Raw genomic sequence first — 21,856 nt, forward strand, 5'->3', positions numbered from 1 at the left:
CTAAAGAACTCTTCTTTTTTAAGACCTCGTTTTGTGAATATGCTAGCTACAAAATTGTCAAATGCCAATTTGATTATATTTCCAACTGGTGTCAATTTTTGTATTATAAAGTGATGTGTGATGAAAATGACTCGTTCAAATTAATTCATCAAAATAAATTGAATAAGTGCACCGGATAATTTCTCTTTATTTAATTTAGTTCATCTGCGTCTACTAGAGAATCTACTAACAAAAATACTTGCCGTTTTGTTTATTATTTGAAAATTTATTTTATTATAATAATAATAGTGTTATCTTATCACTTTAAAATTCATTGTTAGAATGGAAAACACCGGAATGTAACTACAATATTCAGTAAGAAGGCATGTACCCATGTAATTATTGGAGAAAATGAAGAATACAAAGACTGCCACTTTCTTTGTTTTCTTGTTTATAACAGCGGTTTTTGGTAAGTATTAAAATTGTTTTTTATAAATTTCCCTTTGTTCTTATACGTGTAAATAAATTTATCTTGATATCTAAGATAATATTTATAAGAGATTATTTTGAACCCGACTTCAAAACAAAGGTGTTGAAACAAATATTAATTCTTAACAAAGTTAGAATGATAAATGAACGTAAGAAATAATTTTAGGGGAACAAAAATGTAACTTTGAAGACTTAACACAAGAAAATTGTGGGGATCATGAGTGGTGCGTACAAGAAACAAACTTATGTGAATGTATAACAAACTATGAAAAAAAAAATAACATTTGCGTTCCTGTGACTACACATGATCCAACATCATCAAATTACTCCAATTTGGTGCATCATCAAGGTAGTGGATCTATAGTAGCTGGTATTTTAATTCCATTATTTTTAATTGTTTTCATAATGTGCGGGGTATATGTCACAAGAAAGTACCACCTTGTATCTTGGCTTAGGAATAAGTTTCATAGAAGAAACGAAAATTACGACGAGTTTATGATAGGGCAAGATGACGATGACGAACCTCTTAGTTAAATGTTGCTTGTTATAGCTTTTTGTTGTATTTAGTTCAATTTTTCCAATTTTCAAAGAACAGGCTCGGAACAAAGAAAATTATAGTTATTTTACTAGGCATATGAGTTTGTTTTGAGAATGGAGTCAAGAAAAAATGAAATTTTATTAATGGTTTTCATTAATTATAGCATTAGACATATATTGAACTCATATTAAATTTGCTATGTCAAATAATAACTGTTTCTCTTTATAAAAAATGTTTTTATTGTTCTTTTAGTGCAAAAAATAGGCTGTAGTATGAAATATCTCATTTTCGGCACCTAACCTAACCATTTACCATGATTTACCGTTGACATAGGCACTTTCAAAATCGGATTCGGCGTAAATTGTGTGCCATTGCGTTGATAAATATAATAAAAGTCTGTCGGACCCCCCTAACCTAACCAAAGGATAAATATTTCATATAGGTCATCAAATGTACATTTTGTACCTTGTCATGCCGCTACTAATATTACAACTTTCTGTAGTCATAAAAAATTATTTAGAAAAGCATAAGGTTTATAAAATGTGTTTAAATAAGAACATCCTGTGTATAATTATTTATTGCAATGTTTTGGCCAAATTTAAGACACTCATATGCCCTTGACCGACACCTAACGAAGCCCTGTATTTTTCCTATAAACATTGTGATTTTTTATTTTTATAAGGCTCGTTTAATTATAAGACTACACCATATTTGCAAATGGACTTGGAACATAGTGATTTGTAATAAAAATCGAACAAGAGTGCTCAATACATAGGGAAATGTTTCGTATATCAATGGGAATATTTTCAATATTACTATATTTCCTAATTGTTTTCGTTTTTGTATTTACAATGATAAAAACAGTTTGTGGTGATTAGAATTGCATTATTTTATTCTCATACTTTAAAATCTAAATTTATCACAAAAATAAATATATTGAATTTTTGGTTGAAAACAATCAGGATATGCAGTAAAGTCACTTAGAAATTGGAAATTTTTTCATCAACATTGATTAATACTGGTAAGTTAGTCTATTTTCATTGGTGATTTGTATATTTTGCTTCCCAATCTGTGAATTATTTAATATTATAGAACAAACGCCATACCAAAGGTAAATTTTACAAATGTATGTATAAATAAAGCTAATTTATTATTATATTTGGTTTTCTTTCCTTCCATATCTATTTTGACACATTATTTAAACAAATTCATAATTAAAAAAAGGTCTTTGGTTGGTAAGTAGAATGATAATGAAAATTTAGCATACACCCGGTATAATTCGAGTCCAACAAATAAATCTATGATAAGAAAAATTATTTTATGACAAAATAAAATTTTATCAACCGGATATATAATTCATTGAATAAGAAACTACTTAAGTTGATAAGGGACTTAATCGAATTTTCTACAAATTTAATTGTGCTACAGATCATCAAATGCATTCACTATCAAGTTGATAATTTTAATTTACATATATAGAATTCTCCTAATTTTTAATAAGTTTAAATAAAAATATGAATTAAAATAATTTGAAAAAATTGACCTTATTGGTAACGATGTACATGTTTATACAGCTCGAATAAAAATAATAACTCATCATAGGGCTTTTCGTAACCATTCAGTGGACGTACAAATATATTTTATATGTATTTAAAAATTGTCATTATAATTCAAAACAAAACATTTTTCTTATATGAAAGATTACAACTTGACGTTTGATCACAGAACATAGTTGCACAACGGTTTCGTCCGCTGACCTAAAACGTTCAATTTTCGGTAGAAATTTCAAATTTAAAAGATTTTCATGACTTTTTTTCGTTATTTTTTTCAGTTCCGTAATTCGGATTTTACATAAAAATTAATACCGAAAACTTTTTATGTTTTAGTACACTCAAAGTATAAAAACTGCAAGCTTCCATCAAGGTTGCTAGAGTATAGGTTGACCGGAAACTTGTGTGATCTACACGTGACGTCACTTTAAAGAGGACAGAAGAAAACATAGAAATGGCACAACTTGTCGACTAATTAGAAAAGAGTAGAAAGTGGTATAGCCTTAGATAAGTCTGCCCATGCTATTTTCTGTCTATCATTTGAAATCTCGGAAAGAACTGTGAAACAGCCGAGAATTTAATAAACTCAATTTTTATTAAAGAAAATAATTAGGTTAAGAGCCCAAAACAAGAAATTTCTAGCGTATCATAGAAATAAACATCCGCATTTTTAGATTTCCTTATATAATATGAAAGGATAAATAGACTATGTAAATTATTTTAAATCACTAATTTCCTCTAGAATATTCAAGTGTTTCCTCAATACACATGTTTAATTTTCCAATGTACATTTCGATTTGAGGTTTTGTAAAGAAATTGATTAATTTTGACCTTCAAACGAGGTGGGATAATACTGATGTTTTAAATTCCTATAATACAGTTTTGAGTACAAAAAAACAATGAACATCTCTACGTTATTTGCATGTCCTCGATCAAACCTAATTAAATTATTAATATTGTAACTGAATAATTTAAATATATAACCAGCTTCTTCTTTTTTATGTCAATTTGATACTGACATTTGTACTTGACATTGTCATGTTGCTAAATAAAAATACACTGTAAAATCAGGGATATATATAGAAAGTATTTATTTCAAATACAATACAAAAAATGCCTAGAAGACCCAAATCTAAGAAAGATTCAGCGGAATCTGGCGAAGATTCTGACGAATACAGAAAAAAACGGGACAGAAATAACTTGGTAAGTTATACCAGTACAATTTCTCTAGTAGACCCAATTAAAGTCATTAGTTTGTTGTTTTTAAAGGCAGTCAAACGCAGCAGAGTAAAATCAAAACAAAAAACCCAAGAAACATTAACCAGAGTAAATGAATTACGCAATGAAAACACAATTTTGGAAGAAAAAGTCAAAACCCTTACTAAAGAACTAGGATTCTTGAAAGAACTATTTCTAGCGCACGCTTCAAATAGTGCCAATAAAAATAAATTCGAAGGGTTAGATTTAAATAAACTTTTACAGGATCCATCAAATGAGGGCTCAACATCAGCTGAAAATAATACCTAGTTGTTGGATTATAAGATGAACTTGTGTGTAAAAAGTTGAATATTCTTTTTATATTCGTATTGTACAATGAACTTTTTTTATAAATTGTACAGTACAATTCAAGATCAATATATTAAGTGGAATGGTGAAGGAATACTCATTAACTTCAGAAAAAATGTTGGTAAATACCTATTTGTTTTAAATTGGTAATTCAATTGTAAGTATGTAAAGTTTTTTAAGTATTAGAATATTTTTTTGTAAAAATAATGTATTAAAAGTACATATAGCGACTTTCTATATATTTCTCAATGTTTTTAGGTGTAGATATTTGCCTCTTTTACCTAAGTACACTACCAAACTCGATTTTAAATAAAATAACTTTATGAAATAGTGTTTAAGTTTGATTCTTCTTTTTCTCCTAGTTAATCATATGAATTCATTACTCACTAATTATTTTGAAGTAAATAACATAATTCATAAACTAAAAGATAAATCAGGTAGAGTAGATGAGTTTTAGAGTATTAAAAAATATATCTGATTAGTATTTCAGAAATTTTGCACCATGTTTTTATTTCGTGTAAAGTCAGCCAAGTAAGAATTTCCCACCGTGCTTCACCCCACTTTAGTAGTTCCCAAACATTTTTTTCCTCATAAACCACTTTCAAAACACTTATTACTACTTTAAGTTTACACCATAATACCAGCCCATCAAAAAATAAGATTTAACTATGGAAAGTACATTACTGTTGTAAATATTTTCGTGGACCCTTGGGGGAGAACCTGGACCACTTTGGGAATAACTGGTCTAGACGATTGTTTACAGACCACCCCTAAAGTCGGGCGCAAGCCACAAACGACTAGAGTCTTAAAGTCCTTAAACGTATTCTTCACAAACTGAACTGAATATTCCTGGTTGGAGACTCTTCATCATGAAGTGTTATTCAGTCTCAGTTAAAGTATATAAATAAATGGTATTTAGATGAGGTGAACAATTAATATTAGAATGGATGCCACAAGCTTTTTACAAACAGTAAGAAAATAGTTTCAGCAACAAATAAATCTATTAAAAAATTAAAAAAAACTCGCATTAACTGCGTATCCACAAAAGAAGTTATGAATTAAAAACAACTCAGATTAGATTTCTATATATCCATTATGTATGGAAAGTTGGGGGATGGTTGCAACCCTCAATTTGAATTTCCAAATTGTTGAATTTTATAAAAGTGAAAATGATTTTTATTAATTGAATTTACTCTAAATAAAATTATTTTCCGATGAAATACAAAGGTGTAGAAATACTCAGCATGAGAAGTACGTTTAGAAGGGAGAAGCTATTTTTGATAAAATAAAACAACTTAATATTTTTTTTAAACAAAAATATATTCTGGATATAATATTTAATACTTCATAGAAAATCAAGAAAATATTAATGCCTTAAAAACCATCTCATACAACATATTCCATTAAGTTTCTAAATGATTCTTAATATATTGTAATATTTGATGTAAGTAATCTCTGTTATTGTAACTTTCTAAACAATCTATTTCTAGTATGATAGTATCATCATGAAGTTTTAATGATACAATAAATTTGAAAAATATTGCACCTCCTTCGTCTCCGCTTATTTTTAATTTTTTTACAAATGCCCCTTCAATGTGGTCTTCGTTAGTTCTTTTCCCAGGTGATTTAGCTTCCTTATCTATAATTTCATTGTTATCTTCACATTCATTGTTGTTTTCACTAACAGAACTAGAATTGTCTATACTATTTCTTAATCTTTCTCTTCGTTTTCTTCTTTGATTTGACCATGTATTAGCATATGCAGTTACGAAATATCTAATGACGTTTTTTTGTCGAGATACTTCTTGCAATACCATTTCTAACCCTTCGAAGAGTTTAATAATGCAATCTCTAGCTTTATTTAGAGATAATTCATCTACTTCGCTGAAGGGGAAAATGTAAGTAAGAGGATCCTTGTTTTTTTTGGGTTTCGTTACCAATTTAATAGGATCTAAACATTTTTTTAAGTCTAAGTTTGTGATAAAAGTCCATGCTAAACCCCACCTAAGAAATGAACGAAAAAGAGTGTTTTATCAACTTTTTTAATGACTAATGATCTAAAAGCGTCATCTCATCTTAATTTGATCAAAAATTAATTTTTTCTGAATTTAGTTTGTTAACAAGGGGTTTAATTATGCCAAAAATAGCTTTTCTATATTCATAAATTTAGTAAAAGTAGTTTTTCGTGTCGAATTTGGTGAAAAATTGATTGTATCAGTTAAATCCCTCTAAATATTGTCTTTATTTTTAGTTGAATTTGTTGAAAAATTGATTGTATCTGTCTGCCTCTCTCAAAAATTAACTTTTTTAGTTGAATTTGTTGAAAAATGACTTTTTTTGGTTCAATTTGGTATAAATATAATATATAAATATAATTCGGTCAAAAATTAACAACTCTTGGTTTAGTTTCATCAAAAATTAAATTTAATTGGAACATAATTGGGTTGAAAATTTTCCAAGCTAGTTGCACCAAATATAAACTAATTTAATTTATGAAGAGAACTGCTAAACAAATTCAATTCAATACTTTACTAATATTGCTGTATACAAGCTTATGGCTAATAAATTTTTATTCAACCATAAATAATATAATCATATATTAAAATTTCCTTTAATTTAATTACTATTAAAACTACTATAAATATAAAAAACAAGATTAATTCATTCATTTTTCTATATTGATTACCATATTTTCTTAAATAAGAATTCTATTAAAATCATCAATAATACAAAAAAAAAGTTACCTGGTAGTATTACCCTGACAAAACTCTGTTTCCTTGAAACTAGATACTTCTACTTCTCTAAGCAGTTTCTTCAATTCTGGTAAGCTTTTCTTATGTCCGACCATGGTAGTATATATTTTTACATTTGTTTCTAAAATTTTACTCTCTTGTATTAATTTACTAATGAAATCCACCTCACCCCCTTTCACAACGACTTCTACAGTTGAAGCACAAAAGGAATTTTTTGGTTTCGGTCTATTCAAGTTCCTAGAATTAGCATTAGATCGCAATTCTTTGGTACTTCCGAAAAAAGGTGGGTTGCACATGCAGAAATCATATTTGTCATCTTTAATCAAATTTTTTAGAATAACGTTTTCTTCTACTTTCACTACTTCTATCAAGTCTTGTAAATCATTTTTTTCTATATTATTTTTAGCGTAAATGTAATTGTTGTTATCAACTTCTGAAGCTAGCATTTGCCATTTATTTTTTTTGGCAGCTATCAGAGGATAGACACAAGAGGCACCGGTCCCTATATCTACACCTTTTATAGCTTCAGTATTTCCAGTCAATGTAAGAAGGTCCTCTAGCCATAGAATATAGTTTAATCTCAGAGGAATTGTCGGTATTAACTTATCTAAAGGTATTTCTACATCAAGACCAAAATCTTTTTTTAATAAAATACAAGATAAGGCCCTTAACGCTTTTATATTTTTGAAATCTAAACCTACTTTACCAGTTATATCTTGTGTAACGAACTCGCGAAATTCCGGATAATCTAGTGCTAATTGTTTGAAATTAGGAGGTGATTTATATATATTTTTTGGATGCATATACTTATTCATCGACATTTTTTCGAACGTAAATCGAAATTTCTATTAAGTTTTTTAACGTTTTAAAAAACGGGCGCGATATACAATATAGGTTAATATAAACTTCATTTATTTCTTTTCATGGCCTCTTTCTAATCAAGTAACCATCAACCAAAAAAATAAAATACACTGTTACCTGGAAAAATATTTTATTCGGTTTAATCCTCAGAACATTTAATTGTTATCTGCAACATATTTTATTTGTATTAATCCTCAGGACATTTAACAAAAGGATTATCCGGTGTGAGCCAAGTTTTCACCTTCCAATCCATTTTCTCGTAATCCCAGTTTGACGTTAAGCCTCTTATGGGATCCTCCTGCATGTCTATTCTTCTTCTCAACTGAGCTCTGTTGAGTCTAGGGGTAAATGTGTCAGGTAAGGGATCGTCGAAAAAGAGGCGTTCAAAAATATAAATCCAGGCTGCTAGTGAACACAGAATTAATCCGATCCCAACAACTCCCATCCATTCACCGCTCGCGGGAGCTGTGAACTCTGGAAATATTTCATCATTAGTACTATATCATATGTATTCAATAACTATGAATACCTGCGAAAGTTTGGCAGTAATTTGCTCTATATAACGCTTTTTTATCCTGTTTAGTTAGATGTTTCCAATCTCCATTCTGTTTTTGAAATAAAGCTTGTAAATCCGAAGTCATTTCTTTGTATCTCAACGCAGGAAATGGAAAATGAACGCTGTCTATATACATAGGTTGACCATTCATTCCGTAGCATAACATTTCTCGATTTCCTATTCTTTCTAACCAGTACTTCGACCGATTTTGCATGTAGCCCATGTTTCTTCTAATGTGAAAAAATATGGGAGAAACTTTCAAAAATGCCATTTCAAATATTCGATATAGAGCTATTTTTTTATCAACAAACGTATTTGACACTAAATTGAAATGTTATAAACGATTATTATAGTAACAAATGAGTGTTTGATACGTCTATGTTACGTAATTTATCTGTGGTAACCATAGTTTGAGTCAAGGTCATAGTTCACCGACATATTAAGCCCGTTCTTTTATGTGTATCTATGAATTATAGAAACTTCATAATTTTATTAGAAAAAGTGGAATGTTCAAATCACAAACAATAAATTAGAACTTATATATATCACAATTTTTGGTAATTTTCTGTAATAGGTTGGTGCGCCTGAATAACAGTTTCATTTTGACAGGTATCTGGACGATGTATTATTAGGTCGTGTGTGAGGTTATTGCTATTATAAGATATTATTTAGAATAAATAATAAGTTTTTGGGCAAAGTGAATGTACTAATGAAACAAACAAAACTACAGTAAAGAAATTTCATGGTAATACCTAACATAAAAATGAATTGATGGTTTAAATTATTGAAATTATTGTGTCTATAAAGAGGTAAATTATTTATGGCAGTAGAAACCAAGTCCTGCAATTATGGTCGTATATATTTTCAACAATTTTCCTATAAATAAATAATGAGAGAATTTGGAACTCTTGCTGGAATGAAAAGCCTTCTGTTACTTGTATTTCTGCACCTTAAATATTAGTATTGTTAGTAATTGAATGTGTCTATTGTTTTTTATTCCAATCTTGAATAAATATTATTCAATAATATATAATAATCATATTAATAAACATATAACTTATAAGGAATGAATAGAACCCTTATAGTTTTGTTTAACAAAGAATTAAACTTACTTTACGCTAGTAGAAAAAAATATTGTATGTAATTCATGTGTAAATGCTTTTTTCAATTCATATTATTGTCGCATTAGCCTTGTTATATAAATAAAAACTATTTTTTAATACTTTGTTTTATTTGATGAAAAACGTTTTTTATGTAAAACCTTTCAGTATAATTTCTCTAAAGGAAAGAACTCGGAATATAAATTCATCTTTATTTCTTTAGGGGTAGACTGGCTAGGGATTTGTTGGATAAAATGAACCAAAAACTTTCAGACATTTTTATTCATATTAAATTTATAATAACGAGCGTAAATTATGAAACTATTCTAATATTTAAATTTATTCTTAAACTGTACCGGTTATTATATTTTTGATACTTGAAGTAAATGCCCTAAAAAATAAATGTATAATTATAATATCGAAATCAGTACAACTACCTATTACTTAGAACAAATTGGATCTCCTGGAATGTAAAAAGGGTTACTAACTATATCAGCGTATTCAGAATGAATTTTTCTGAACATCTGAAATATAAGAAATTAATAAAGTATAATATAATATTTTTATTAAAACACTCACTGATCTAATTTCATTATCTCTTAAAGTCATGTTAGTGGAATCGACTATTATTATAAATTTTATTTTCGTGTTGGTGACATAACCATATCTACAAACATAAACAATATATACATAGTGATCTATTAACAATTCCTATTATTTACATTTTATGTGTTTCTAAAGATAACAGCATTCCTAAATATAATTCTCGCATATCCGCTCCACCTTTCTGTACAGAATTCAATTTTTCTTCTACTACATCCAAGGAGGAAAGAACTTTATACTGAAAGTGTAATTCCTCATCGGGATTTATTGTTGTAAAAAATTTTGGGGAATTCTGAAAGCAAATATGTGTAATATTGACTGTATAATAATTAAATACCAAGTAGTTATATTTACTAAAATTAAAAAAGAAGAAGGAAAGTAAGGCTGTGACTATTAGCACGATACCGTGGAAACACGGACACACGGATGGAATAATAGAAAACTCCGTGGTAATTAATAAAGACTCGTTGTAAATTATTTATAACTTTTATTTATTAAAAAATGCTATTTAAATTAAAAAATTATGCACAACAGTATACACGACTGATCATCTAAATTCATGTCAAATTTAATTCCAAATACTACTACATATTTAAACAGCATTTCCTTTGTAAATTCAGTAATAAATAATCAGGGATTTTTTTTATAAATTACCAAGGGCTTTTTCTATTATTCCATTCGTTTACCCGTATTTCCTCGGGAACGTACGAATAGTCACAGCCGGAAAGTTAACAACACAACAAGCTTACGTCAAATGTCAATCTTGCGATATGCGGATAGTCAACAAATTATACAAGTGGGTGTGTAATTGTTATTTCTAATATTAGAATAAACTTGCTCGAAGTGAAGTTACGAAACTAGTTATTATTTTTCAAAAATAAATTCGAAATTAGAAAAAAAAACTTACATCTTTTCCTACAATCGCTGCACACACAGCCATTTTTACTTTAAGCCTAACACACACACCGATATAAAGGTGGGATCACGTCAATGATCCAGGATTTGTTTTGACAATGCCTGAACCCAATGTTATTTTGCAACAGGATGAGCATCGGTCAGGAACAACAGGATGTAGTGCGTACGTCCGTTTTATTAATAAAACCAACAGAGTTATTGAAATTGTATGGATAAACTACTCGGGACATTACGTGAGATACAGGGTGTTACAAAAAAACAATTTTGTTGATGTAAATACTTATAGTTCTCATTTGTGGGTGGCGTTCGATTATTATACAAAGGACAGACTTTTAATTAACAGACAGTTTGTTTTTAACCCGAAAACAATCAGACAAGTTCTTCTAGAAAAATACCCGGATGGGATTATACCAGTAGACCACGAGTTTAGAGTACGAGGATATATAACTTCGCCTTTGTATAGTTTAAGATATTGTGCATTATTAACTGTTAGGAATTTGTTAAAGACTCCAGAGGAAGCTGATACTTTGGAATTGCCGAAACAGTTGGTGGTTGATTTGAAAAAGGTTATTACTTTAAAGAATAACCTTGTACATACTCTTGATTCTCAAAGGAGATAAATTGGTGTTCTGTGAGAATAATGACTGGCTGTATTTAAGGTATATCTCTAATTTTAAGTACTTTAATATTAATGTAACTATATATTTAGAGTAATTTAGCTATTCCGAATGTTTATAAGATTTGTTATATAAAATGAATAAAGATCCTTCAAATCTAGAAAAATATATTATTGCAAGTAAAAGTATTTAGTATGTTGATGTATTTTCTACAATAAGATAATAATAAAAAACTTAGTTATAGAAGAGAAGACACAAGTAGCGAATAGAGCATTTGATACAAGTAGAGAAAAAAATTTACTGAAGAGTGAAGAAACAAAACAATACATGGAATATAGAGAACAAAAATGAGTATGATACAGAGTCCGAAATAATGTTGAGAATGGAAAGAAAAGCTATGGAACTGAAAAAAGAATATGACTGGAGAGCTGGAGGGAGAGAAGGTGGTGAAGATAGTTAAGAGAAGCAATAAAATGACTGGAATATATATGGAAAGTTGTGTCAAGAATTATGGTGTAGTGTGGGAAGGAAAGACCAAGGTTGAGATGGATTTGGAAAGAATGAAGATTAGAAATTTGAAATGTCAAAATTAAAAGGACTGGTAAACAAGCCCTAGATGAAAGAATATAAGGATTGAGCCTTGGTGCAGATAGACAAATAGTGAAGAGAGAAAATATTTCAGATAAATGAGGAAGGCAAAGAAAGAATTAGAAATAATGTTGAGAATGGAAAGAAAAATTTTAGAACTGAAAAAAGAACATTACTCATACAAAAGAATAAATAACGAAATAGAAGAAGAATGTGGTGAAGATAATATAAAAAGTAATACGATAGCCGGGACATATATGAAGGGCTAAATCAGAAGCTGGGACAAGAATGATGATGGGACGTGAAAAAGGAAAACTTTGGCCGAGATGGTTTTGGAAAGAATGGGGGTGAGAAACTGGATACAAATGGCTAAGTATGGAAAGAAATAGAAAGGGCTAGTAAACAAGTCGAAGGTGAAATAAGATAGGAATTGAGGCTCCTCTGTAAAAGGGTCCACAAATCTCAAAAGAACGTTCAAGTTCCACATACAGGACCTTAGAATCAATCGATCTGAATTCTTAGTGAAATGTTAATTATTTTTCGAAAAGCAGTATTAAGGATCATATTTATAAGTTCATATAACTGATACTGGGATAGGGTGAAAAATTAATATTTAATTGGATACCACAATAAATTAAGAAAAAAATGGTAGAGATATAAGAATATCTGGTTGTTGTTGCTCTCTGTTACAGTGTATTAGAGAGAAGTGTCTTAGCAGCTGAGAAGAGGAGATTGTGAAGAAACGCCATGATAAAAATTAATAAATCAATTATAAGTATCCTTTTTAGGGAATAGAGAAGGGATTGAAATTTTCCTATTTTTGTAATTTTAAGGATAGACACATTGATATGTTAGTTTTGGAAGTGACTACTGGGATTCAGTAACCAACAAAAACTTTAAAAAGCAGATCAGTATGTTGGGAACATATTAAAAGGTTGTGTAATTGATAGAGTCACAAAATAAATCAGATATTTCATAGTTTGGATTTAAGTTGAGGTAGAGTTTCCTATTTTTTGTAAAACTTTCATTTTTTATATTCTAGTTTAGTTATAGCAGACACTTTTAACAACATTTTTTGAATTTTAGATTATTTTTCTTATTTTGAGTAAATAAACAATTTTTTTAAAATATAGTTGATAATATTTTGTATTTTCAAACTTTTAGAAGCTCTGTAGAGGAAAATTTTGAAATTAGGGTTGTAAAAATCTTTATATATGTCGTTTTTTGGTATTGGAATTTTATTAAACAAAAAATAAGGAGATTAATACAAATTTTTCATACAAAAATATCTATATTTCACTAGACATTTTATTTACAGTGTTCAACACTTGTATTGATCCTTAGTCGAAGTTTTCTCCATGCTTCAAAATGATTCAAAATAATTATTCAATCGCTCTGAAGTAGGTATACAAAATAGGAAAAACCTCCGAGTAGTAATAAGTTAAAAGCATAATAATTATATACATACAAGAATAAATAATATAAATAATCAAATACTTTCAAAGCACTGGTTCAATGACTGCAACAGTGGTAATTATAGCCCGCAAAATCCACTGCTTATGAATGGACATCACTCGAAAGAACCTTCGGAAACGTTTAAAAGACCCATGATCAAATTTCATCTCTAATGTGGTATGAAAAAATAAAAAATTCATAAAACTTGAACGATAACATATTCTAAAGTCTCATATAGTAATTTCTATTGCAAAAGTGATTAAAAAAATAATAATAGACGAAGAAATATGCAAAACGAACGGTGATTAGTTACATATTTTTAAGACACAAAGAGAAATCAATCGATACATAAAGTAGGAATACAAAAATCATTATAATTTGTTCCATATCACTCATTTCTTTCACCACCATAAGCTCTCAAGGCTTCAATTTAAATCAGTGATTCCAAAAATGGACCAGGTGCACTCCCAGGGGTCCACGAAGAAGAAAAAACGTTTGGGAACTTCTGATTTAGATGCTTAGAGACCTAAAATGACATTTTTACCTGTTCCAGAGCATTCAGTTGCATCTCGATGTTCCTAATGAAACAAAACAGCCACCGGAAACTCTCAAGGCTTCAATTTATATACCTGGAGACCTAAAATGACATAAATACTTATTGCAGTTCATACAGGTACATCCAGATATTTCGATTGAAACAAAACGGCCACCACAAGCTCTCAAGGCTTCAATTTAAATCAGTGATTCCAAAAATGGACCAGGTGCACCCCCAGGGGTCCACGAGGAAGAAGAAAAAACGTTTGGGAACTTCTGAGTAGATGCTTAAGACATCTAAAATGACATTTATACTTGCTCCAGAGCATTCAGTTGCATCTCGAGGTTCCTAATGAAACAAAACAGCCACCGTAAACTCTAGATGCTTTAATTTATATACCTGGAGACCTAAAATGACATACGACAACCAGTTACTGCATTATAGAGAAACAATACATCAAATATTTTATAAAAAATGGGTTTTCCAGTGTTTGTTGTTGATTTCTATGTTCCTCAAGGAATTTGATACGAAATATTACCTAAAGAAAATGTAACTGCAATAAATAACTGGAAAGATTGTTATTTATATAAATGTTAATAAAGACATGTGTTTGTTTAGACTTTAAATATATTGGCAAGGAAAATATTGTAAAGAACTTTCGTTATAATTATAAGAAACAACCTTACTACAAATTTATTGCAGTTGTAAGTCGAATTAGGGTTGAGAAACAATCAAGGTGTCAAATTTGACAGAACTATAAAGAGTCCGAAATAGATAAGACTTAATCAGTGATAGAAGTGATAGTTTGATACAAAACAAGCCAAATAAGTCTTGTCTGAGCAACGGTAATCCAATAAAATGACAAAATACTCATGAATCTTCCCAGTTTCGTTCAAAAAGCGATAAGTCTTCATCGGACGACCCTTAAATAACGTCACTAAGAAGATAATACTTGATATGCATGACGAGGAAGTGTGTACCGAAAAGAAACTTGGATCTAACTGGAAGTGTTGTCTTTCAATAAGTAGTTTGGAAACCTTTGGGATTCTTTTTTTGCCAATTCCACGTATCCTTACACATGGCTTTAACGTCCCTAGTAGCTTGCCAATTCAATTCGATTTTGGCCAACGTAGCGTCGGCGTAACACGAAGCCACATCCCCTTCACGTCTTTTGACTATTTCGTAATTAATCTGTTTATCGGAAGCTTCCGAAAAGGCTTTTACCATTTCGAGTACCGAATATCCCCGACCGGTACCGAGATTGTAAGCTTTCCACGAATTAAAACACGACGAAAATATTCTTTCTAAGGCTTTTAAATGGCCGATGGCGAGGTCGGTTATGTGGATATAATCTCGGACGCCGGTTCCATCCGGCGTAGGATAATCGTTTCCGAATACTTGGAGTTTGTCTCGGCGACCTACTGCTACCTGCAAATAATACACAAAAAAATTAATCAAACACTTTTAATATAAAAAGGTTACATATAATTGTACCAATTATTATCTTTTGAAGCATATAATTAAATTGGAGCCGGTCCTGCTTGGATATAATAGAATTCTAAAATTCGGCGGAGGCGCCGTCTTTGAAGAAATACCCGGAATTCGTTTGATCTTTGTTTCTACAGCAAGCGGTTTATTTACATTGTTTCTTTTGAACAATTTCCAAGGTCTACGTATTTATTTGTTTTGTTTCTTTATTTTTCTAGAACGTTTGGGATTATTATCTTTTGAAGCATATAATTAAATTTTATGAATTTCGTACGGTTAAAAACTCATCTCCGCCCCGGAGCCGGTCCTGCTTGGATATAATAGAATTTTAAAATTCGGCGGAGGCGCCGTCTTTGAAGAAATACCCGGAATTCGTTTGATCTTTGTTTCTACAGCAAGCGGTTTATTTACATTGTTTCTTTTGAACAATTTCCAAGGTCTACGTATTTATTTGTTTTGTTTCTTTATTTTTCTAGAACGTTTGGGATTATTATCTTTTGAAGCATATAATTAAATTTTATGAATTTCGTACGGTTAAAAACTCATCTCCGCCCCGGAGCCGGTCCTGCTTGGATATAATAGAATTCTAAAATTCGGCGGAGGCGCCGTCTTTGAAGAAATACCCGGAATTCGTTTGATCTTTGTTTCTACAGCAAGCGGTTTATTTACATTGTTTCTGTGCTACAAATGATCAAGGCACCGAGAAACATTTTTTTATAGTATCGGTGATCCCAAATTATACCAATGGAAATTTATATTTAAATTAATTCTAGACTAAGATCAGATCATGTTATTGTTGTTGACTTTTGATCCATATCGTTTAACTCGATAAAGATTTTAATTCTTTATTGATTTAATGAAAATTACTCTCTTATCTGATAAGGTAACTTATCTCGTTTATTAACTTGTGTAATTATTAAAAATTTTTCGATAATAATTTAAAAAAAATATATCTAAAATAAACAAAATTGAAAAGTAATTATTTAAAAAAAAAACCTGCTAAAAAAATATATTTTCACTCCTTGAAAATGGTTTTCGAACAGTATATTACTAAGAATTTTTTTATTATCTCTACCTACCTGAGAAATATACGGCATAAGGTTGTTTGGGATTCCGGAAGGGTCTTCTCCAATAAGTCCGGATTCGTGAGCACCAACCGGATTGAAATATCTCAATAGAATCACTTTCCATTCCTAAAAAGGCCATAATATGACAAATAAATCCATTTATTCAGATAAATGCATATATTTGTGAATAAAACTACCGGTACGTTACTATAGTTCTAATTAGTTATCTTGTGAACTATTGAACTCCTACTAGAGTGATAGAACCTCTTCAACCATCTTTTAAGTCAGCAGTCCAGTTTATTCTGAGTCTTTTCTCCAGTTAGAGTTCTGAGATTGGAGTTTGTTTAAGACCTTTTCTTTTGAGTCTAAATTAAACATCAATAATATGTAGTAAGTACAGAAATGTTCTGTACCTGTATAAACAACAAAAGGCTGTGTACCCCTCCGTATTTTAGTTCATCTTTTATTATGAAGATTCTAAATTTTTTTTCTTGATGTAATCCTTATTGTTGGCAAGTAGACTTTTGATTTGGTGTAACAGTCTTCATCATACTATCTCAAACTGTTATTTATTTTATACCGTTAAAAGCTTTTTGTAGATCTAGGAAGTCTAGTTGATCCTCAACTATTGTCTTTTATTTTCCCTATAATATCTAGTGTGTCTTTTTTTACGTATTGGAGTTAGAACTTCTGTCTTCGAATCGTCCGGGACTACACATAACCTCAACTAAACTTAATGAAATTATATAAAGACTAATTAAGTTATGAAATGTTTTAGTTAATGAAAAATTGAGTACTACTCACAGGATCCGATGTACAGACGTCTTTTAAAATTTCCTCGACAAAATATTTAGATTTTCCATATGGATTGGTGCACCCCTGTCCAGTAGGATGGTTTTCGGTGATAGGCAAGAATTGGGGATTACCATATACAGTAGCGGATGATGAAAAAACAACTTTTTTTACACCATTACATGCCATAACCTATATATACAAAGAATATTGCAATATAGGTATTATTCGAAGAAATTAAGCTTACCTCAAAAAGGGTAGCAGACCCTGCGATATTGTTTTGATAATATTTTAAAGGGATGGAAACTGATTCGCCGACTGCCTTTAAAGCAGCAAAATGTATCACCGCGTCAATTCTATGCTAAAATTTTTCGAAAATCAAAGACAAAATTAAAAATTTTAGTTAGAAAATGTATTTCTCGCTGAAATAAATGATATGGATTAGATGTGTTAAAAGTTAGTAAGTGGTGCTATAAAAATCGTCCAATAAACATGAAATTTATTCATAATATACAAAATTTCATATTTACTATTTTCTGTGTCATCCATTATTACCAACAATTTTAGAAATTAATTTAATAAAATCTCTATAAATTCATCCCACACAATTAAGATGTGACATTTTATGGTTTAATTAAAAAAAATTATTTACTTGTGTATGAAAATAAATAAAAAAATTAATCAAAAGTAAAGGGTGTCCCAAATCGCAAGATTTAAATTTGCCGCCATTTACGCAGAAGTGTTGATAACCCTAAAAAAAAGCAAATTGACAAATGACAGACAGTGTAATTGTGAGTGTTGTGTAAACAGTGGTGTCAGTATAGTCGGAAAAGTGTTTTAACTTCAACTGTGAAGAGATTGAACATCAACAAATGAATCCTGAGGGATTAAGCACATTTTCACCTGGATTATGTCGCTTTTGGTATTTTGAAAACCCAAAAAACAAATGTATCCACAACTTGCCACTATTTTGTGTTGAAGGCATAATTGGACCATACTTTTTTGAACATGAGACTGGTCAAACAGTGACTGTTACTGACGGTGCCATGTACCATACAGCCCTTGAAACACTTCGATTACTGATACATTTCCAAGTCACACTTATGCCGAATGGAAAATTTCAACAAACAAGTGCGAATGTGTATTCAAAGATGTGGAAGCCATTTGCCCGATGTGTTATTCCATAAATCACCATAACTTATGTTTCAATGAAAAAATTATAATCAAAAGACTAAAAACTGGTTTTCTATTTAATTCAAATCTTGTGTTAATTTTGAAACACCCATTATTATTAGGTAGAGTACTTGGAGACAACAGATAAGTGATGGAATGGCTTGTGCTTATTGTTAAGTGCATGTTATATAAACGTACAGCCTTAAAAATTTTATCCAAAGCTTCTCTGTCTCTGATATCTACATTGTAAAATGTAACAGTTTCCCCTGTTATTTTTTCAACCCGTTTCAAAGCTTCCGGTTTTTCAGATCCAACAGCATAGCAGTTAACTAAATTATCTAATGCTATAACGGTATAATTATTTTTTAATAGTTCCACTACTGTGTGAGATCCTACGTAGCCGGCACCCCCAGTCACCAAAATTGTGCTGTTACCCTTCATTTTTTCAACCGTAACCCACCACCTAAAACAATAAATGAAAGTTATGAACCGTTTTATCCAAAAATTAAATATATTTCACTGTATTTTTTTCAAATTTTAGAATATTTTAATACATAAAAATACCTTACAATCTTACACCAATTGAAATTGTTGAATAAGCAGTAAACAAATTTACAACACGTCACTGTAAAGTATTCAATATATTTATTTAAAAAATATAATCTAAACAAAATTGCCTAACTTTATTATAAAACAATAAACAAATTAATTCAACATCTATAATTACGACGAGTCATATAATAAACTTACCTCAAAATTACTTACTTCGTTAAATAACCGAGCGGAATGACAGCATAGTAGAAAAGCACGAATATATAACTCGACTTTGATAATAAATTGAGCATTGTTATCAGTAATTTGAATTTGTGCAATTGATAAGATTTGAGATTGTGCTTACGTCAACTAATAAAAAGTCGACGTTTAAGGTTATTCGGTTATTCCATGTCTATTCAGGTGCTGAGCTACATAACCGTACTTTTAGATATCTTCTGTTTTATTTTGAAAAACATTGTACGTTATGTCATAAATAGTCAGTTTTCTTACGTAATTATAGAAACTAAATATCCAAATTTAATTCCAACTGTTACAATATTTGTGAATCTATCAAAATAAAGAATTTTTTTTTTAATTTTTAATTTATTTGCGTTGTTTTAAATTTATCAATACAAAGGAAATTTGTAGCTAACTTCATTTTATTAAAAGCAAATGGCAACTTCCAAAACATCAAGAAATCAAGAGAACATAAAGAAAATGAATCTAATACAATTAAAGGAAGTGCTACAAAGGGAAGAAACACTATTAAAAAATAAATCTCTCCTTTCCAAGCTTCCAGATAGAGGAGAATCTGTGAGAAAATTTCACGAACAAGTAAAAAACGAAATAAAATACAGGGAAGATTTATCCGATCTAGAGCACTCAATTTCAGCATTAAAACTTTCAGAAACTGATAAACACGTACAAAAATTATGCGAAATGGAAAAGACACCGAAAAAAGAACGTTATAAACCATTTAGCACTCTAAATAATACAAAACAAGTGCATACAAATAGAAACGTTTTTAAAACTATGGAAGATTGGAGTAAATGCAATAAACCAACGAAATTGATATCTTTAGTTGAATCGATCGAAATTTTAAAACATCAAGATGAGGTAATTAAAGAAGAACAAGTTAAACTTAAACATAGATTATTGGTAAGACAGCTTGAAAATGAAGACTCCGAAAAAAGTGATGAAGAAAACAGTGATAATAGTGATGTTGAAAGCGAGTCGGAATCTGAAGATAAGAAGAAGTGATGATAAGATTATTTGGTTGTTATTAATGTACAGTGTTTGTGATATCCTTTTCTTACCAAATTGTTAAATTGAAAAATGAATAAAACTTCGTTTATAGTGTATATCTTGCGAGTCTTTGAAACAACTGATGTTTGATTGAATTTTTTTGAATTCAGAAATCTAATAAACTTCATTTGAGTTGATAAGAGACAAAAATTTTAAAAGAATTCCACTTACCTTGTGTTTCTTCGAGCTATAACTTCATTTCACCTGCAGATTTTCAAGTACTTGATATATTTTAAAAATTAAATTAATAATTTTCTTTTTGTTCTCAAGATTTAGAGGGAGTGTTGTGAATAGCAATCAATATAGAGTTGCTTAGATTAGTGACAAAATGATTTTTTTAAGTTTAATCAAAAGTTTTATTAACAAGACTTAGAGATAAATATGAATTTGAATGAATTGAAGAAAAAATAATCAAATTCGCGGTAGAATTACAGCTAAATTGCTAGTTCTGGTAGAAATAAATGAGAATACAAATGAACAAATAAAAAACATTTCAATACTAAATTTTCTTTTCAAAACTACGATTTTTAAAGTTTAATTTCACACATACTAAACAAACACCACGTGTAGTTTATACTCATAGGGCCCTAATTTCAAAAAACAACGAAGTGACCAACAATAATATACAGTAAAAAAGTTTTGACTCTAATCATAGAGTCAATGTGGAAATACATGATGGCAGTCAAAGTGTTAAGTCAGTTTAAGCAGTAACTTGAACATTGTAAAGCCAAAAAAATTGTTAGAACAGTATTTCACTTATTAAATAAATATTTGATAACAAATTACTTATACTAGGTTAGTGGTTTATTAAATCCTTATTACGATTTCTATTTTCTCAAATTTATTATCAAGAATTCCTTTTTATTTATTTCCAAAGCGTTATGACAAAAATATCAAACAATTTTTATTCAAATTGTTACTGAGCTATTTGTTTTACAGGATTATATGTTAATGAACCAACTCAAAGTGTGCAAGTTGCTATAAAAGTGGTATCTAGACATTTTGGAGACCTTAGCATGGAAAAATCTCAAAATTAGTTGCTTTAGTAGCCTCTAAACTGGGATAAGATATCCTGAAAAAAAAACTAATAACAAGAACGAATTAAAAATCTACTGGACTCTAATCAAGACCAATCGTAACTTATAATAGGGTGATGACACAAAAAGACCAATAAAGATTAAGAATATTTGAGATAACAATTATCAGAAGAATATATGGAGGAATTAGGATGAACCAAGTAAACTGGAGTATCTGTAATGACAGAAAAATCGATGAAATATCAAAACCTAAAGGTTGAGATGATTTGGACACATACAAAGAAAGCCATGAATGTCGAAATATACTACAGCAGTAGAAATAAAGGCAAACCCCATATCAGATCAAGTTCATCAA

General features: G+C 29.8%; 8 protein-coding genes across 9 annotated transcripts; 4 read left to right on the forward strand and 4 right to left on the reverse strand.

Moving 5' to 3' along the window:
* The first annotated feature begins 59 nt into the window (after window positions 1-59).
* On the forward strand, window positions 60-2,162 carry LOC130894337 (uncharacterized). The gene is made up of 2 exons (XM_057801084.1): window positions 60-448; window positions 635-2,162. The coding sequence occupies exons 1-2, from the start codon at window positions 391-393 to the stop codon at window positions 1,000-1,002; spliced, it is 426 nt and encodes a 141-aa protein (XP_057657067.1). The 5' UTR covers window positions 60-390; the 3' UTR covers window positions 1,003-2,162.
* Window positions 2,163-3,579: 1,417 nt separating this feature from the next.
* Window positions 3,580-4,455, forward strand: LOC130894342 (CCAAT/enhancer-binding protein gamma). The gene is made up of 2 exons (XM_057801089.1): window positions 3,580-3,759; window positions 3,826-4,455. Exons 1-2 carry the CDS (start codon window positions 3,670-3,672, stop codon window positions 4,081-4,083), a joined length of 348 nt encoding a protein of 115 aa, XP_057657072.1. The 5' UTR covers window positions 3,580-3,669; the 3' UTR covers window positions 4,084-4,455.
* A 968-nt stretch (window positions 4,456-5,423) lies between these two features.
* Window positions 5,424-7,796, reverse strand: LOC130894317 (U6 small nuclear RNA (adenine-(43)-N(6))-methyltransferase). The gene is made up of 2 exons (XM_057801047.1): window positions 6,867-7,796; window positions 5,424-6,126 (listed from the first exon to the last, which is right to left on the reverse strand). Exons 1-2 carry the CDS (start codon window positions 7,694-7,696, stop codon window positions 5,526-5,528), a joined length of 1,431 nt encoding a protein of 476 aa, XP_057657030.1. The 5' UTR covers window positions 7,697-7,796; the 3' UTR covers window positions 5,424-5,525.
* Window positions 7,797-7,849: 53 nt separating this feature from the next.
* LOC130894333 (cytochrome c oxidase subunit 4 isoform 1, mitochondrial-like) lies at window positions 7,850-8,618 on the reverse strand. Its single transcript, XM_057801076.1, has 2 exons — window positions 8,266-8,618; window positions 7,850-8,210 (listed from the first exon to the last, which is right to left on the reverse strand). Exons 1-2 carry the CDS (start codon window positions 8,561-8,563, stop codon window positions 7,924-7,926), a joined length of 585 nt encoding a protein of 194 aa, XP_057657059.1. The 5' UTR covers window positions 8,564-8,618; the 3' UTR covers window positions 7,850-7,923.
* A 1,038-nt stretch (window positions 8,619-9,656) lies between these two features.
* LOC130894338 (trafficking protein particle complex subunit 2-like protein) lies at window positions 9,657-11,070 on the reverse strand. The gene is made up of 5 exons (XM_057801085.1): window positions 10,903-11,070; window positions 10,115-10,287; window positions 9,972-10,059; window positions 9,837-9,916; window positions 9,657-9,783 (listed from the first exon to the last, which is right to left on the reverse strand). Exons 1-5 carry the CDS (start codon window positions 10,933-10,935, stop codon window positions 9,738-9,740), a joined length of 420 nt encoding a protein of 139 aa, XP_057657068.1. The 5' UTR covers window positions 10,936-11,070; the 3' UTR covers window positions 9,657-9,737.
* Window positions 10,729-11,693, forward strand: LOC130894336 (protein Vhl). The gene has a single exon (XM_057801083.1). It carries the CDS (start codon window positions 11,009-11,011, stop codon window positions 11,528-11,530), a length of 522 nt encoding a protein of 173 aa, XP_057657066.1. The 5' UTR covers window positions 10,729-11,008; the 3' UTR covers window positions 11,531-11,693.
* A 1,693-nt stretch (window positions 11,694-13,386) lies between these two features.
* Window positions 13,387-19,650, reverse strand: LOC130894323 (UDP-glucose 4-epimerase). 2 transcript variants are annotated; one of them, XM_057801059.1, is made up of 6 exons: window positions 19,391-19,650; window positions 18,824-19,088; window positions 17,700-17,813; window positions 17,465-17,644; window positions 16,669-16,786; window positions 13,387-15,529 (listed from the first exon to the last, which is right to left on the reverse strand). In XM_057801059.1, exons 1-6 carry the CDS (start codon window positions 19,468-19,470, stop codon window positions 15,123-15,125), a joined length of 1,164 nt encoding a protein of 387 aa, XP_057657042.1. In that variant the 5' UTR covers window positions 19,471-19,650; the 3' UTR covers window positions 13,387-15,122. The 2 variants fall into 2 exon arrangements, with proteins under 2 accessions (XP_057657042.1, XP_057657043.1); XM_057801060.1 differs by having other exon boundaries at window positions 19,376-19,584.
* A 156-nt stretch (window positions 19,651-19,806) lies between these two features.
* Window positions 19,807-20,520, forward strand: LOC130894332 (uncharacterized). Its single transcript, XM_057801075.1, has one exon. It carries the CDS (start codon window positions 19,832-19,834, stop codon window positions 20,417-20,419), a length of 588 nt encoding a protein of 195 aa, XP_057657058.1. The 5' UTR covers window positions 19,807-19,831; the 3' UTR covers window positions 20,420-20,520.
* The last annotated feature ends 1,336 nt before the right edge of the window (window positions 20,521-21,856 follow it).

Source organism: Diorhabda carinulata, chromosome 5 (assembly GCF_026250575.1).
Source record: "Diorhabda carinulata isolate Delta chromosome 5, icDioCari1.1, whole genome shotgun sequence".
In the NCBI taxonomy this organism is placed as follows: Eukaryota; Metazoa; Arthropoda; class Insecta; order Coleoptera; family Chrysomelidae; genus Diorhabda; species Diorhabda carinulata.

Bases quoted from the DNA above. Each gene is read 5' to 3' on its own strand.
- LOC130894323 (XM_057801059.1), bottom strand. From the start codon at position 19,470: ATGCTCAATTTATTATCAAAGTCGAGTTATATATTCGTGCTTTTCTAC. The intron at 17,814-18,823 runs GTACGTTTATAT...GAAAAATTTTAG, and splicing joins TGGATAAAATTTTTAAGGCT to CATAGAATTGACGCGGTGAT. The intron at 16,787-17,464 runs GTGAGTAGTACT...TGGCCTTTTTAG, and splicing joins ACGTCTGTACATCGGATCCT to GAATGGAAAGTGATTCTATT.
- LOC130894342 (XM_057801089.1), top strand. From the start codon at position 3,670: ATGCCTAGAAGACCCAAATCTAAGAAAGATTCAGCGGAATCTGGCGAA. The intron at 3,760-3,825 runs GTAAGTTATACC...TTGTTTTTAAAG, and splicing joins AACGGGACAGAAATAACTTG to GCAGTCAAACGCAGCAGAGT.
- LOC130894337 (XM_057801084.1), top strand. From the start codon at position 391: ATGAAGAATACAAAGACTGCCACTTTCTTTGTTTTCTTGTTTATAACA. The intron at 449-634 runs GTAAGTATTAAA...AAATAATTTTAG, and splicing joins GTTTATAACAGCGGTTTTTG to GGGAACAAAAATGTAACTTT.
- LOC130894317 (XM_057801047.1), bottom strand. From the start codon at position 7,696: ATGTCGATGAATAAGTATATGCATCCAAAAAATATATATAAATCACCT. The intron at 6,127-6,866 runs GTAACTTTTTTT...TTCATTTCTTAG, and splicing joins TGTCAGGGTAATACTACCAG to GTGGGGTTTAGCATGGACTT.
- LOC130894336 (XM_057801083.1), top strand. From the start codon at position 11,009: ATGCCTGAACCCAATGTTATTTTGCAACAGGATGAGCATCGGTCAGGA.
- LOC130894333 (XM_057801076.1), bottom strand. From the start codon at position 8,563: ATGGCATTTTTGAAAGTTTCTCCCATATTTTTTCACATTAGAAGAAAC. The intron at 8,211-8,265 runs GTATTCATAGTT...AAATATTTCCAG, and splicing joins TTACTGCCAAACTTTCGCAG to AGTTCACAGCTCCCGCGAGC.
- LOC130894332 (XM_057801075.1), top strand. From the start codon at position 19,832: ATGGCAACTTCCAAAACATCAAGAAATCAAGAGAACATAAAGAAAATG.
- LOC130894338 (XM_057801085.1), bottom strand. From the start codon at position 10,935: ATGGCTGTGTGTGCAGCGATTGTAGGAAAAGAT. The intron at 10,060-10,114 runs GTAAATAATAGG...TTATGTTTGTAG, and splicing joins TCTTTAGAAACACATAAAAT to ATATGGTTATGTCACCAACA. The intron at 9,917-9,971 runs GTGAGTGTTTTA...CTTATATTTCAG, and splicing joins GAGATAATGAAATTAGATCA to ATGTTCAGAAAAATTCATTC.